Below are 16,514 nucleotides of genomic sequence, written 5' to 3'. Positions count from 1 at the left end.
CTGTCATAAGAGCTGAGGAGAAAGTGATTAAATGTGTGAATAAACCACCACAAAGACAAGCTGCAATTTACTGAAAGCTGTTATCACCATGATAGTGCATATTAAGGGTTGACAGCAATACAGATTGGGTTCGTTTTTCTTTTTTGTTTGTTTGGTTTTTTTGTTGTTGTTGTTTTGTTTTGAGGTTTTTTTTGAGCCATTCATAATTGTATACTAATCCTATCAACATACGATAATTTAGTAACAAGCAGCAATTAACCTGAATTGCATTACCTCGGATAGAACTGCCTCCATTGTCTCCAGGTATCCAGGAAAGAGTGATAGAGGATGATGTAGTTTTGGACACAGTGAGTCTTGGCTGGTCTGGTGGAACTAGATGGGAAATAGTTAAAAATAGAAAATGCAATCAAATGGTTTGACACGATCTTAATCACTTCTAACAGTCATTTATCAAGTAGCTGTTTTGAGTTGCAAAAAATGCAAATGATTTCTGTCAAAGTGTCTTTTTAGCTGACATCCTTGGTTAAGACAAGAACAGACAAGCTCTCTTTTTTTTATTTTTTTATTTAACTTCATGCACAATTTTGTCTTTCAATTCTTAACCTCTGAATTTTTTTGCATCTGTCCTGTTAGACTTTAGTGGCACATGAGCTAACCAGCCATTTATTTTCATTGGTTTTGATATCTGTTTTGGGGAGAAGATAAAATTTTAGTGTCAGGAAACATGTGCTGTTGCAAATGGTGCCCCACTCATTCCTGTATTTGTGGGCTGTTATGGCAAAAATGAAGAAAAGGTGCAATTCAAGGGTTTCTGCCAGTGCAAATGTGAGAGTTTATTATGTATCATAGATAGATTTGTGACCGGAGGCAGATCCAGTCCTTTTCCTAACCACTGAGGCTTTTGGTATAAAGAATTCCCAACCCTGTCAGCAAAGACAGGAAACACTTTTGTTCTGCTGCTCCCCATAAACATTACGGGAGATGGAATATCAAGATTTCGAGGATCAGCTGCTGACCGAGTGCAGGAATAAACCAGAGGCTTCAACTCTCATCCACTTCCTATTTTCCAGCTTCCTTTGGATGAAAATCATGGAATGGTTTGGGCTGGAAAAGACTTTAAAGATCTCATTCCAATCCACTGCCACGGGCAGGAACACCTTCCACTAGAGCAGATTGCTCTACGTCCCATCCAGCCTGGCTTTGGACACTTCCAGGAATCCAGGAGCAGCCACAGCTTCTCTGGGCACCCTGAGGGCCCTCACCACCCTCACTGGAGGGATTTCTTCTGGCATTAAAGGGAAGAGAAGGAGCCATGCCACACCCCAACAAGTTGCACTGGATAGGGCAAACTCGGACTAGGAATTGACACAGGGAACTGCAATTGGACTGGGAAGGTTCTACTGTCAGAAACATAGACAAAATTAAGCTTTGCTGCCTCAAGGATAAGGAGTGAGGTAGGAACAGTGTCCATGCTTGGAAAGGATCAAGAAACAGTTGGAAAGATGGGATGGAAATCTGGGGAGGAGAGACAACAGGATGGCCTCAGCTTGTCTGGCATGGGAGAGAAGGTGGTGTCAGGGACCCGTGCTGGCAGGAGCTGCCCTTGTCCTGACACAGTCCCATGGACAGGCAGAACAGAGGACCAAAATGCTCTTCTGTGTCCAGCATTCTGCTGCCAGAGAACATTGCCTGCTTCGCCTATGCTTGAGGGGCAGCTCTTCCTGCAGAGTGAAACTCCAGGGAAAGCTCCCCACTGCAGTTTGTGTTCGAGTCATCAGATTGCAGAATAATGGGTGCTGTATAAGGCAGAGACTGCTGGTTTCCAGCTGTGAATTAGTTCAAAGAGAAGTTGATTTTTTTGCCCTCACAGGGCCAAACAGGGTTGAGAAAAACAAAAGCAACAGTTTATACTCTAAAGGAAAATTCCCTTTGTGAGATGGATTTGTTCTGCTATTCTGAGTGACTTGGCTGATTCCATGGGGAGAGACTGCACACACTACACTGGGAAAGAGTTATTGTAAAAGCTTTCATCACAGCTTCACCCTACCTCCAAAAAAATGGTGGTCCCACATATTAAAAGCCACTCTTTGTCTGTCCCTTAGGGAAGTAATATTGATTTGCTTTTAGTTGCCACAGTTCAATAACAGCAAATATATGCAATTACAGAAGTACTTAGTGAAATATAAATATAAGGTTTCCATTTGATGGTGTTTTCTCTCCCTACTTCCTGTTGTGGTCATGCTTCAAACATTGCAGAAGAGCATCTTTAGTTTCTGTTGGATTGTAGGGAAGCTGCTATATGCCAATATCTGCCATGATGTTTGCTCCAAGGCTTAGTGGAATGGTTAATGCAGGGAGAGAGCGGGGACTGCAGTGGAAACAACCTCTCTCTGTGCTCTCATGTGCTTGCACTTGAAGTTTAAATTCCACATTCAGGAGAGTGATGGTCCACTCTGGTATAAAAATTGAAGCATTCGTAGGATCTGCTTTAGTGCAAATGAACAAGGGAATCTTGCAAATCTCCACAGGGAATTCTTGATGCGTGAATACACAGGCTTTGCTTCACTTTACTCTTAGTTTATATTCTTATATTGTCCCTGCTTTTGTGCACATCAACACCATCCTGGGTGCACTTTGTGCTTTTCAGCATGAGTATAAAATGTAGCTGGAGAAATGCATTAGCTGAAGGAGTACTGATGTTTCATTTCCAATGATTCTTCATATTCACCTCATAATATGTGCCTGCATAATGAAGTTTTGGTGCAAGGTCTCAGTATGGAGGCAAATTTCTGCTGATAGCTTTTGAGGAGCTAAATTGAAGGCCTTTAAGTCTTTCTGAATTTTTGTAATATTAAGATGATATATGTGATATTTGTAAGAAGGCAGAAGCTGATACTTTCTGTGTGAAGAACTAGAGGACAACTGAATGCAAACACAGGGTTGTCAATCATACAAAAACTCACACAGAGACTTAACTGACTGTGTGAATTGTTTCACCAAAAGCACCATTTCCTAGATCATAAAATGCCCACAGCTGAGTCAGAAAGACTTATGTATTAATTTGGAAAAATTAGACTTGCACTAAGACACGTAAATACTAATATTTTTTATTTCCAACAGGCACACCTTTGCATTACCAGGAGCACTTTAAAGCTGTAGTAACGATTCTGAGGTAGATCCAACGGCCTTACCTTGTACCTGCAAATTCAAAATGATTTCATCTGATCCCCAGTTGTTGCTGGCCACACAGCTGTAGTACCCAGAGTCTTCTGCTTTCACAGTCCTGATGACGAAGCTGCCGTTGCTGAAGATGCTCCTTCGCCCATCAATCATCACTAGGCTGGGTGTCCCGTTACTGCCTCACAGGAAACAAAGTGCATACATTAAAGAAGTTACAATCAAAATTACTCACAAGTGGATTTCTTTTTTGAAGTGGCTAAGAATGGAAAGAGAGGAAAAAGTGTGAGGTGAGGTGTGTCCCTTCTGTAAGGCATCAAAGGAGTATTTTCTGCTGGGAAGCACCTAACATTTGCTTAAAAATGCACTTTTCCTGGACCTAGTGTGAGTGAAAACAGAAATTCACTCCTTCCTTAACTTGTTACTTCATAAAAATGCTGAAGCAAGGGTATAGGCAGGTCCTGGCTACGAAGTTCATCCTTATGAAATCATAGGTATTTATATCAATGCACAAGATGGTTCCATAGCACTGTATTTTCCTTGCTTACACAGTGCTTGGATGAAAATTATTGTCCATGTGTGCTTCCAAGTGGCTCTTCAGACTGTGAAACTAAAGCTGAAAACAGAACAATGGAAAGTTAAATAGGTGCAAGACATTTACTGCCCACCTCAGCACAAATCACTGTATCAGGCACTTTGCTCTCTCAGAATAAAACCTTCCTGTCTGCCTGAGGATAAAACAAAAACACTCCTAAGTTTTACATTTTGAATGATAACCTTTAGCCCTTCATTGCTTTTTTTCTCCCTTTGATGCCCTGTAATTACCACAGCCAGCTGAAGGAATTTCTAAACTCCTCATCCACTGTGACCATCACCACAAACAGTCCTTCTTCCTGCCAGCGAACCAGGACCGTCTTCCCCACAACCCTCAGGATTTTAAGGAAATGGGCTCTATGTCAGCTGTACATTTAGTTGCTGGTTACCTATCCTTCATCCATTTCACTGTTGGAGCAGGGTCCCCCACGGCTTTGCAAGGGAGGACAATGTCCTTCATCCAGGGGGTCGTCACCGTCCCGCTGAACGTCAGAATCCTGGCAGGAGCTGGCGGGGAGAGAGAGCAAGAAAGACTAAAGTGAGGTGTCTGTTCATACAGCTCTTGGAAGGGAAATAGAGACACCCACAATAAAAGGGGGAAAACCAAACCGATCTAAAAAATGGTGGGTTTAGGGTACGAGTTCCTTTTAACTGGTAATATTAGCTATTTATTCAAGCAAAATATCAGTTTCAGTAGCTGGAAGACAAGTAACTAAAAGAGTGATGAGGCACGGGATTGGAAGAGTGTTTGTAGAGAAAAAGAGCACACTCCAGTTTTTTATCATCTTTACTGACTTTTATATATTTTGGAGTAGAAATTATGGATGAAAATTATGTCCAAGGGATGCTTCTCTCGACACTTCCAGCAAGAATTGTTCACAGTAGAGAGGTGTCTCATAAAAACTAAATGATTGATACATCTGTTCTACAATAATTTTGATATTAAGCAAAATAAACCTTCATGTATATTAGTACATTGTAGACTCTATCTGGAATCCACAAGTGTGAACAAATTACAATCAGTTTTTATCAGCCCTCAGATCACCTAAATATATATATATATAAAAAAAACCACTCATGTATTTTCATTTTATATATTGTGTTAGAACTTCATTTGTTATTCCTCAAGAATGACCCTTGACAGAAAGACTTTCTGTTGGCCCCTAAATACACATTTTAAAGGCATATACTGAATACAGATGTACAAAATACTGTATTTTTAGTCCAGATCTACTTCAGTCATGCACACTGATCAGAATTTATACTTAATAATCCATTTTGCCCCAATTAGGAAAACATGAAAAAGAGATTCAGCATCAAATATAACTGGGACAGTTAATCTGGAAAAAGATTCATGCATAAAAGAACAGGTCTTGAAAAATTAAGCGAAATTACTTGAGTAGGCTGCAGTGGGACTTGAGATATTCACAAAAAGAAAAGATTTCACAGATTATACAAGCAGTTTGGACTGTGTTGCCTATGTTCTCTTCAAGCACTGTTGAAGGCCAAGCTTCTCAAGAGTTTTTTTTTTTTCCTCTGGTCAAAATTTTAACTAAAACACAAGTTGAAGATTTAGATAACCGACAAAGGGAAGGTTGGGTAATGGGACAGCTCGACTTTCCTAACAGCCAAGCATCAACATGTCCTGTCCTGGCTAAACAGCAGCTGGAGATCCCTGGCTCCTTCCTTCCAGAGCTCTGAGGTTTAACCCTGTCAGGATACAGCTGTGGTTTGTGCTGCCCTGGCAAGGACAGACACCAGGGTGATGCCAAGACACCGGGCAATCAGAAGCTCTCATGGAGCAGGCTGGTTTTCCACCTGGGCACTCCTAAGATAACATTTTCTAGAAAAGACTTGCACAGGGCTGTGCTCCCACAAGCCATCTGTGTTGGGTTTGTATGGCCACGTTCTAGTAGCGGGGAGATTACAGCTTGCCAGAAGCTTCCCCCATGTCCAGCAGATGTGATGAACAGCCGGTAACCCCTATTCCCATCTTCCTGTGCTGCTGGGGAGCAGGGGATGGAGCTGGGAAGGAGGGAGGGGTGTGGGGAAGGTGTTTTTAAGATTTTTCTTCTCATTGCCATGCTCTGATTTAGTTGGTAATAAATTCAATAAATATCTCTAACTCGAATCTCTTTTGCCTGTGACAGTAGGTCACAGTGGTGAGTGGCAGGTCAGTAGGACAGTAGGTCACTCTTTGTGAGTGGTCTCTCTCTGTCCCCATCTCAACTCACAAACCTTTGTTATATTTTCCTTCCCCTGTCCAGCTGCAGAGGGGAGTGATAGAGAAGCTCTGGTGGGTGTCTGGCATCCAGCCTGGGTCAACCCACCACACCATGGGCTAATTAACCAAAGTAACTCAAACAGAAAAATGCTCAGAGCACCCACAGACACAGAGTGAAATGCTGACGCTGCTGAAGTTGGTGTTAGAAGTCACATTCATCTTCAGCGTTGCCAGGTTTTGCTGCAGGAGGTGCCTCGTGGCTCTCATGCCATCTTCGAAAAGCAGCAGGAGATGCTGTCAGCTCTATCTACAAAACATCTCTGAGCATCTGGACTCCCCAGATTCTTGTCCCGTGCAAAATCCCCTCGGCAACATGGAGTCTGAAAACTCATTTAAAATTGACTATTAATCATTTTCTCCATGGCCTTCCCACATTTCCAGTGTTCCTTGAAATATCCATCCACTCCCAAGTGTTGCCGGTTCCTGTAGGACAAAACATGTGGAATACAGGAATCCTGCTGAAGCCTTCAGCATGGCATGGCACCATTGTTAGCAAACTTCCCATGTTATCTCTTTGTTTTTAATAGTTATTTCAACGTGAATTCTTCCTTAAGAAGTCATAGGCTGGACATCAGATGTTGAAAGTACAACTTTTATGTTGTAGCTCCTGGTTTTCAATATCCTGTATCCCTTGTTTTACTGTGATGTGTGGAAGTAACATAAATCTCACAGGAGCCTAAGCCACTGGTAAGATGATAGACCATGACTCAGAAAATTATCAGAAAAGCACAGTGAACTATTTTTGTGAAAATATCCACAGCTTTCTATGGATTTTCTTATTCCTTCCATGTACTGAGTGCTTTTAAAAGAAATAGTAAAAGCAGCAGGAAATTTTTTAAGTTCAATTTTCTTTATAGCTGAACTTAAAATGATGTCCTGAGACGTCCTGCTAAAAGGTGCACAAAGAAAACTAGAAACAAAATAAATGTCAAGTGAAACCCACCTCAGAGCAATAGGTTAAAAATTCTAGCAGGCATTCGTGAGGTAAAAAAGCCTGGAATCTCACAGACCTCTTTCTTTTGAGCCATGGGAATTTTTGGAAACACATGAGTAAGCTGCAGGGTTTACTTCTTTGTTATCAAAGCTACCCACATGCCTACACACCTCCCTCTAGCCTTACACTTGATGGCATGGCACTGGATTAGGGCTGTGTCTGTTCCTATTTTTTTTACAAATTACCCAATTATTAATTGAAGATAAAGAGGTTTCTTCACAGAACAGTGCACTCTCTTACGATAATGCAGTTTTCTGCATGTTTGTTTGTTTAAATTACAAATCCTCTAACTTACATTTCCTATCACAAAAATAGAAATGGGAAGAAGTTCTTTGCAAGAGGCTGTAACACGCGTGGGTTTTTCTTCATCTAGAGGACACGACTGTGTTTTAAAGGTGAACTTCAGAAGGAAACCGAACAAGAGCTATGACAGTTCACTGCAGTTTAGCTTAAAACAAATAAAGATCCAATAGTGAATACCCTGGGTCAGGATACTTTCTCACAGAAGAGGGTGCTGAGGCCCTGGCACAGGGTACCCAGAGAAGCTGTGGCTGCCCCTGGATCCCTGGCAGTGTCCAAAGCCATGTTGGACACTGGGGCTTGGAGCAGCCTGGGACAGTGGAAGGTGTCCCTGCCATGGCAGGGGATGGAAGTGGATGATCTTCAAGGTCCCTTCCAACCCAACCCATTCCATGGTCCTCTGTTTCTATCATCCCCTGTACTCCAGTCTGATGAATCATCAAAGAAACAGACCAGTGTGCACTGTCATGTGAACCCCACATGTTATTTAAAAACATTAAACACAAAGCAACATAGACCAGGGGGCGAATCTGTTCTGAATTATTGCTCAGGTAGTTTAGAAAACCAGGGGAAACTCAAAAGTCAGAGAGTTGTCCCCAGAGGATCAGATTGCCAGGGGTCTGGATCTGTTATCGTCACACTGGCAGCAAATGCCATTCCCCATCAGTCATGGTCAGTAAATCAGAGGGACAAGTGCGTGCAAGGTTTTTTGTCTTCCAAGTATACTTGATGAGCTAAACCCACTTCTTTCAAGTCAGCAGTGAAGAGTAATTTGAGGGGCAGGAGCACAGCTTGCTTACGTGGAGGCTGAACTTTCGTTGCCATAATTATTTTCTGTTTGTTGGGGATTTTTTTTTATTATTTCTGTCAGTTAATTACAGAGAATAACAATCTGCTCTGAGAAATGAAGACACTAAAGAAAGAAAGAAATGCTAACTTGAAATAAGCTTTCATTTAAATTGGACTATCCATTTCACATCAAACCCCTATCTAGACATCCTCATTGTTCTCAAAGGAGTTCTTAAAGGGGGTTATAATTAAGTTGACATAATTCAATTCAAAGTTAACTCTTATTAGCTGTCATGATGGTATCATTACATGGACAGTTACTGTGCAGTAAGAGGAGCAAAAAAAAGGAAGCAAACAACTACAAAATAATGGCCCACAGGATGTTTTTGCATTGGGAATTTATGGCAAAATCAGGCTTTAACTGCTTCTGACCCCAAGATCTGCTGTTTGCTACAGATGAAGTGGGGGGTGAAAAAGGTCTTTGAGGCTTTGAGCTCTGCCCATCCGTTCTCGTTGTGCAGCCACTGCCCTCAGCATTGATCACCACTTTCTCCCAGCTCCTTAAAAAGCCCTGTGACGCATTCATAAAGGAATTTGTGGATGTGATACAATAATTTCTAACCTAGCTAAATCCAAAGTTCATGAAATTGCTGTCAGTATTCCTAGCACACATCAAACCCTCCACTAACGGATTATTCATTACTTTTACAGTCCTAAGTGCATGTAAGAGGCTTTTCCTGAGCATCATCTAATGCAGACTTTACATTGGAGCATCACTACAAACTCTGAGGTTGACTGGATGCATTCTGCTGTCCTTTGAAATAAAGTCTTCTTCAGACTGACCTGTCTATATTGAAGTAATTAATTATTTTTTCTTTTGAGTCATCTTGCCTTTTCATACAAGTTATTTTTAAGTTCACTTATTTGTCATCATGGATTATGTTACATAAGCTTCAGAGGAGCAGCATTAATTCTGGTAAGCTGGATCAGTTTAAGTACATGTCGGTCAAGTTGCAACTTCTCAATTTTTTTGGCAAACAGAGAGCAATTGCACACTGCATTTCCTCATAACTTGAGGTCATGAATATTTCTGCCTGCAAAGCCTGAATTGATCTGTGTTCACCTTTGAACATTTCCCTCTTTTTAAAATGCATAGGCCATGGAAAAAAGAGAACTTCTAGTGTATTTTGTGCAGGGTTTGCCTGCAGCCTTATTCTCTTAGTATTGCACTGTGTCTAATAATTTTTGCTCTTATTGGAGCACCTATTTTTATGCTTATTTTTGTTTATTTTTTCTTTTCATCACCACACACTGATTATACACAGGTGACAGGAAAGGAGGAGCACACTGAAACATTTGCCTTTTTACCCTCTGTTGTTCTTTCATGATCCTCCTTCACTGGTGTCCTTTAACACTCCTCATCCACCTTTTAGAATCTCAGCTCCACCTTTTAGGATCTCAGCTTTGGTCTCACTGATGTCCATAATGCAATGTGCACTTAAAATACGATGGAAAAGCTCCAGATTTTTCAGATTTGAAGAACCCCATTTGCAGCTTCTCCACAATGGGAAACTGTCATGTTCAAACGGAACCCTCCAAAATCAGCAATAACATCCATGATAATCATAGAATCCTAGAAGTGTTGGGTTAGAAGGGACCTTAGAGATCACCTCATCCCACACCCTGCCATGGCAAGGACACCTCCCACTGTCCCAGGCTGCTCCAAGCCCCAGTGTCCAACCTGGCCTTGGGCACTGCCAGGGATCCAGGGGCAGCCACAGCTGCTCTGGGCACCCTGTGCCAGGGCCTCAACACCCTCACAGGGAACAATTCCTGATTCCCAATCTCCCATCCAGCCCTGCCCTCTGGCACTGGGAGCCATTCCCTCTGTCCTGTCCCTGCAGCCCTTGGGAATTGTCTCTCTCCAGCTTTCCTGGGGCTCCTTCAGGCCCTGCAAGGCCACCCTGAGCTCAGCCCAAAGCTTCTCCTGGCCAGGCTGAACAATGCCAGCTCTGCCAGCCTTTCCTCCCAGCAGAGCTGCTCCATCCCTCTGCTCATCCTGCTGCCTCCTCTGGGCTCTCTCCAGCAGCTCCACGTCCTCCCTGTGCTGGATCCCAGGGCTGGGGCAGCTCTGCAGGTGGGCTCTCACCTGAGGGGGCACAGGGGCAGAATCACCTCTCTCAATCTTCTGCCTAAACTGCTTTTGATGCAGCCCAGGGTACCAGATCTGATGCTAATCTACCATCATTAAAATGGTGATCTACCAGCTAGACAGGTAGGAACAGGGAGATTTCTCATGGTGATGGAGTTTGCTCTTCCATGCAGAAAGGGCTTTCATGTTGGCGGCACTAGGCTGAAGTTCAGCAAAGACTTTTCAGAAAGAACCTGTCATCATAATGCACTAGACAGTCTATTTTACATCTTTACATTATTAAACATCCATGTGAAGAATTAGCAGGCTTGTAAAACCGTAAAGCCAATTAAATGTATCTAATTTTGCAGCTCTAGGGATCTGTGCATTTCTCTGCCCATCCTGGCACAGGCTGTAATGGTATCAGGTGGGGAAGTAAAAAAACCCCCTCAATTTGAAGACCCCATGTAGATATTGAGTGGGATGGGACATTTCTCACTCCGCTGTTCAAAATGTTATTCCTCCATTTCCAAGCCAAGGTGCTCTAATGTTGCAAGCATCACATCTCAAAAGGCAGAATTCACAGGCCCCAGCAATATCTTTTAATAGAACCACTAATACAGCTGGAAATAAATATTCAAGATTTGAGGCACATATCCTTTCATCACATCTGAAATAGAAGCAGCAAACTTCAAAGCTAATGCAAGCAGAGAACAATTGTTCGGAGTTTAGATATGTTAATCAGACCATTTTATACAGAAGATGGTACTCGTGGAGTACACAAGAGATATTACTAAGGAAAGGAATGATAAAGAAGTTACCTTGTACAGCAAGGAAAAGAAACATATTCAGCGGGGGAGAGGCATCATCTGCAAACCCCCTGTACCCAGCAAGTGAAGATAAAAATTGCACCAAAAAGCAATCTGTTCCCTTCTAAGGTAGGCTGGATGAGTTACTCCCTGGAGGAGCACGTCATCCCCTCTCTGCTGACTCTGGCAAAAGCTTGAGCAATTAGCTGCGAGCTGTCACCTCGCCTTCTGCGGCGAACTGAAGTGGCTCCTGACAAATCCCACCCTCAGCGAGGCACGGAGTGCCAAATGTGCCAGCAATTAGCGTGGCAGAACCCCGGCTGGCCCTGAGCAGCTGTCCCTGTACCTTTGGCCAGCGGCTCCACGGTGATGATCTCGCTGCTGTTGCCTCTTCCCGCAGCCGTCACGGCCACCACCCACACGCTGTACTGGCGATTCCGGCTCAGGTTGGGGATTCTGTAGGAAAATGAGTCGGGAGAGGCTTCAAACTCGCTGATCACCTGTGGTGGGAGAGACAAATGTTTCCAGGCTAAAATAAGCAGTATTCGGAGAACATGCGAGTGCTACAAAGCCTGTTACTTCAGGGCTCTTCGGATGAGTGTCAATTGCTCCAAACAGATGGCAGATGGCAATAAACAGAGCAGACACAGTAACTTGTTGCAATCCATTCATATTCAGTGAATTTGTGCCTGCCTTGTTTACAGATTGGTTTTATTCAGATTGGGACTTTTATGTGCCATTTATTTTTGCAGGGTTGGATAAACAATGGGAGTGAATAAATATGGCTGAATTTCACCATCAATAGTTCCGACAAACTGATTTAGCTCTACACAAAACTTTCCCAATGGAGGATTCAGTGCTGCATCTGCTGTGAAATCTGGAGTTTACTATTTCTGTCACCTAGAAGCTTTGGTGTTCCTTATCCCTGGGTTTTGGTGGCTTATCCCTTCAGCAGTGGAGCGAGCCAAGGAATAAAACTGTGCTCTGTTTTATAGACTGTTCAAACTTCCCCCAAGTCTAGTTTTGTTTAATCATGGAATTACTTCCATTCAGAGGCTCCCAGCTGAAGGTCATCTCAGCCAGTTGGCTGCATTAGCAGGGAAGGACAAGTGCTGGAAGAAATGCCAGTTCAGCCTCTCCTCTGTCACTCAAGTGCCTCTGCCCAAGGGTTGCAGCAGAGCCAACCAGCTGCTCTGCAGTCCTTGCTCATCCATGAGAGCTTCTGCATCCCGCTTGGAGCAACCTGTGCAGGGAAAGGTGTGGAGGAGCACATAGATCCCTCCAGGGGGCTTTGAGAGCTTCAGCACATCCTCCACAGGAAGTCTGAGAAGGGAAATCTCAGCTTTGAATAGTGTTATAGTGCTCAATATTGCCACTTTTATTTCTGACACAGGCTTTGTGATGCCTGCACGTAAAAATAGAGGGGTAATGAACCATTGGAATTAATAATACTCACTTCCCTGTGCAGTGCTGAGCCTGGTAACGGCTAACTAGCACTAGGCTAAAAATAATTAGAAGGTTAATGACGTAGAAAAGAAGATTTTAGCAGGAATCAGCATGAAAAATAATGCATCAATATAATCTAAACTTGGTTCAGACTGACAAAGTGTGCAAGGAATCTCTTTGATATACAAATATCTGCTTGTGGTGAAGGCCAATTCCACCTGATTAGCATTTCAAAAGGCACATTGACCTGAAAACATTGGAATAGGTAGTCCTTCAAAGTGAATTCCAAATAAATAAGAGATGTTTCTGAGATATTGTTAAACACCTCTCCATGTGAACTGGCAGTCAGTTCCAGTTGCTGAATGGGTGACTGCACTTCTCTGTTCTTGAGCTGGCATCTCCTACAGCCAGGGGAAGAGGGGAGTTCATCTCCTCTCACATTTGAAATCCAGAGTGAAGACATCTGTCTCTAAGCCAGGCACCTCAGCTCCCTTCAGGGGCCACGTAAAGTTTCCTACAAAGAGCACATTTTGTTCCTTCCATGGAGAGTGATTTTTCTGGGAAGACTGGCTTGCTCCAGCTACACTCCCCAGGCTCAGAACAAGCCCAGAGGAAGAACTTGCCATATTTGCTAGCCAAACTCATTGCCCCTTTGCTTGTCAAAATGCCAGATTAGTGTGTCCCATTTAGCCAGCGTTTGCCTGGGTTCCCACTTCTGATATGAAGAGGTCAACGCAGCCAGACACCTTTATTATTACATGAAATATTGCAGCAGGTTTTGAAGAACCATCTGCCTTGACATTTACACAAGAATATTGGACAAATGCCCGTAGCTTGACAGGCTGGATCTTTGTGAGGTTATACATAAAAATTTATGTATTGATCATGGCAGAGGAGGCTGAAATTTAATATTCATGAGGCAGCATTTCCTACAGTTAATTTGAAAGTCAAACAGGCCAGGCTGTCTCTGGCACTTAGGCTCCACTTATTAATGCAGTTACCTAGCACAGGTTCCAACTAAACCACCTACTGACATGGGGCATGGATACAGCATTTAGGAACAGCTAAACATCACTGAATCCCTTAGTGCTAACTTTCATTCCAGCAACCATCAGCTCTTTCTCACTGGAACTCCAAAGATGGACAAACAGCAGGATTTTCTGCTCTAAGGGTTTTAAAATGCCTTGTTTTCAATTCCTTTCTTTCTCCCAGCATCATTCACCCATTTGCATCTGTGCCTATTTCAAATGTAAAATCAATTATTCTCAGAATTAATTTATTAATTTAATCTGGTAAATGCATCTTCACTAAATTAATGACTTTTATTTTCTTAAAACAAGCTGCTATAGTGAAAGATTTTGGTTTCTAACTGGTTAATGTACATCTTGTGTTTCCTCAGCTCACATTCCCTTTTAAACACTTGGGGATGCTTCAGTGACAAAGAATTGATTTTACTTTAAACTTTTGCCTGTCATTTCAATTAGCCTTACATGCCAGAGACTTTGATTACACAAGAAGAAAAAAAGGCAGCTTTGTCAGCAAAGAGAAGATTAAACAATTGAAATAAGAAATATTGAAAGGAATGTCACCTTGTCACATATGGGCCCATGTATGTGCCAGTATAAAACATAAATTGCTGTTCAATCTTAGAAGCAGTAACATGCATGCTCAAGGGATATTTCTTTTCCTAACTGCTATTTTTCTTCAGCTTATAGATGATGGCTTAATTTTTCTTCTGTCTTTAGCTCACTGTCTAAGAAGGAAAGAGGCTAAGAAAGATCAGCCTCTGAAATCCAGCAAGGGCTGTGAAGAGTAAAATGAAATCAAAGTCCTTTATCAGGATGCAGTCAATCTACTTCCCCAACCAGGCAATGGCAAGAGATGCTGAGGAACAGCTGGTGCAGGGAACATCATTCTCCTCTGCAACTTCAGCCCTACTGGTGTGCATTTCTTTGTACACTTTGAAGCAGCATGCCATCTCCTGGCATTTCTGATTCCATTAAAGCACGCTTTAATAGGTAATGTGCACAAACTCTGATCTCTCTTGGCTTCTATTTTTAATTCCTCATTCTATTTGTTGGCTTGTTTCCTGTTTTTTTAACACAACCTAGGAAAAAATTCATAAGAGTGCTATAGAAAAAAACCCCATTTCTAACAGTTTTCCAAGCAGTCAGGGAGTTTCCTAAGCAGGGAGTTAAAACAACAAATAGAATTTACCATGGGCTGGAATGTTATTTACTTAAAGACAGCCTTCACCTTGCTTACAGCTGGTTCCACACAACTTCTGATTAGATCAGTGACAGATCTTTACCGCTGTTCTCTGCAAATGGCAAGAAACCTGGAAGTGAACTGGGAAATCCACACAGGGATAAACAGCCCAGCTTTGTGGTGTGTATTGTGAAGTAAGAGCATATACAAGTTGGTTACCTGTGTATTGGCTGCCTCATGCTGAAAATTAAAATTAAATATAAATAATATATCTACTACCTAGAATGGGGTGTTATATTTTCACTCCAATTTTAGGTAGAAAATATGGCATCATCTAAAAATGGAGCTGAAAGCAATCTAAGAGATCACCTGAGTCTTTCTTCTTTAAACCAGGTTCACCTATGTCTGCACAATTTCAAAGAGATGTTTTCCCAACCTGATTTAGGAGATTTACAATAAAAGGAGATTTTGCAACTCCCTAGGTTGCACAACCTATTCCACTGCTTAACTAATCTCATGATTAGAAATCATTTTTTTTAATCTAGCCTGAGTTTCCTGCTGCAGTTTCAACCCATAGCTTCTTTTCCAGTCTATTAGGAACATGAAGAATAGATTATTACCTTGATCTTTGCACCAGTCTTTAATCTACATGAAGTTTTATCATTCCTTTCCCCACCAGTGCCCTTATCTTTTACAACTAAATAACTCTGGTGCTTTCAACATTGTCCAGAAATCCCATTTTCTCTATCAGTTTCTCTATTAATATCTTCTGTTATCCTTCAGACTGTCTAAAGATGGTCCATAGCTTTCTCAGAGTTTCCAAACCTGTACTCAACAATTCCAGGGATTCTCATTTGGCTTCTCAAGACAGGGTTATAAAGGCTGTTAATGTTCATCTTGGGAGGCACAATAACCTCAAAATCCTCTTCTGAAGAATCAAGAGAATTGCTCTCTACACAGTACTTTTGCAGTTGGTTATCCAGGGTACCCACGTTCTTGCTAAATTTTATCCAGCTTTTTCCAGACCAATTTCCCGGTTCATCAAGACCTGCCTGAATTCCGCCTCTGTCTCCTGTGTACATGCAATCCCTCCCAGCCTTGTATCTGCTGCTAATTTAATAGGCATCCTCTCTATTTCATTATCCAGGTCAGTAATGGAGCCACTGAACAGAAGTGGGCTCAGGAGAGACGCTTAGGCCGCTCCCTCCAGCCCACAACAACGAGCCTCTGGTTTTGCAGCCTCCCACACAAGTGCACTGAGTTTGTTATATCTGGCCCAAGTTAAATGAGTGAAATGCTCTTTGCATAGCTGGGTTTCTCTCAACAAACATCTTTCCTCTGGGCTCAGCTCTGCTGCTAAATGGGAGAGAGCCGGGCGGTGAGTTGAGCACTCCATCTCAACAATCCACACCATTTTTCAACTTGTTTCTAGCTCAGTTCTGTGCGGCTCTAAAGAGCTCTTTTCAAAATAATTCTGCTTTTGAGGGACTCATGATAAGCTGTGTAGACTTCAGTCACTGTCACATCCTCCTGGGCCCAGCTGCTCCTTGGGCCCTGTTTCTTCACTGGCACAGATGAGGCCTACAACAAGCGCTGAGCCTCACAAATAATAAAGATCTTCAATTCTACGTGGTAAAACTTCAATGATCTTCATCTTTTTGTACAACTCCATCACAGAATTGTCTACCTTGCCCTGCCTCAGGCATTGCAGCTCCTGGAAAGCACAGAGTCATCAAGGCTGGAAGAGAACTTCCAGTCCCACTATCACCCAGCACAAGCATC

General features: G+C 42.4%; 1 protein-coding gene across 5 annotated transcripts in view; it reads right to left on the bottom strand.

Annotated features, from left to right (window-relative positions):
* DSCAM (DS cell adhesion molecule) overlaps positions 1 to 16,514 on the bottom strand; it is a 447,196-nt gene that overhangs the window by 50,481 nt on the left and 380,201 nt on the right. For 2 of the 5 annotated variants that reach the window (XM_040055422.1, XM_040055421.2), the window contains exons 21-24: positions 11,425 to 11,578; positions 4,161 to 4,278; positions 3,192 to 3,355; positions 274 to 372 (exon numbers count right to left, since the gene is read on the bottom strand). In XM_040055422.1, the coding sequence (XP_039911356.1) occupies positions 274 to 372; positions 3,192 to 3,355; positions 4,161 to 4,278; positions 11,425 to 11,578 (535 nt within the window). Of the gene's footprint in view, positions 1 to 273; positions 373 to 3,191; positions 3,360 to 4,160; positions 4,279 to 11,424; positions 11,579 to 16,514 lie in introns of those variants that run through there. The other 3 variants (XM_040055424.1, XM_040055423.2, XM_040055425.2) reach the window with 3 other exon arrangements.

This window comes from Hirundo rustica, chromosome 2 (genome assembly GCF_015227805.2).
Source record: "Hirundo rustica isolate bHirRus1 chromosome 2, bHirRus1.pri.v3, whole genome shotgun sequence".
NCBI lineage: Eukaryota > Metazoa > Chordata > Aves > Passeriformes > Hirundinidae > Hirundo > Hirundo rustica.
The sequence above is the reverse complement of the archived record's forward strand: the minus strand, read 5'-3'. Positions and strand labels throughout refer to the sequence as shown.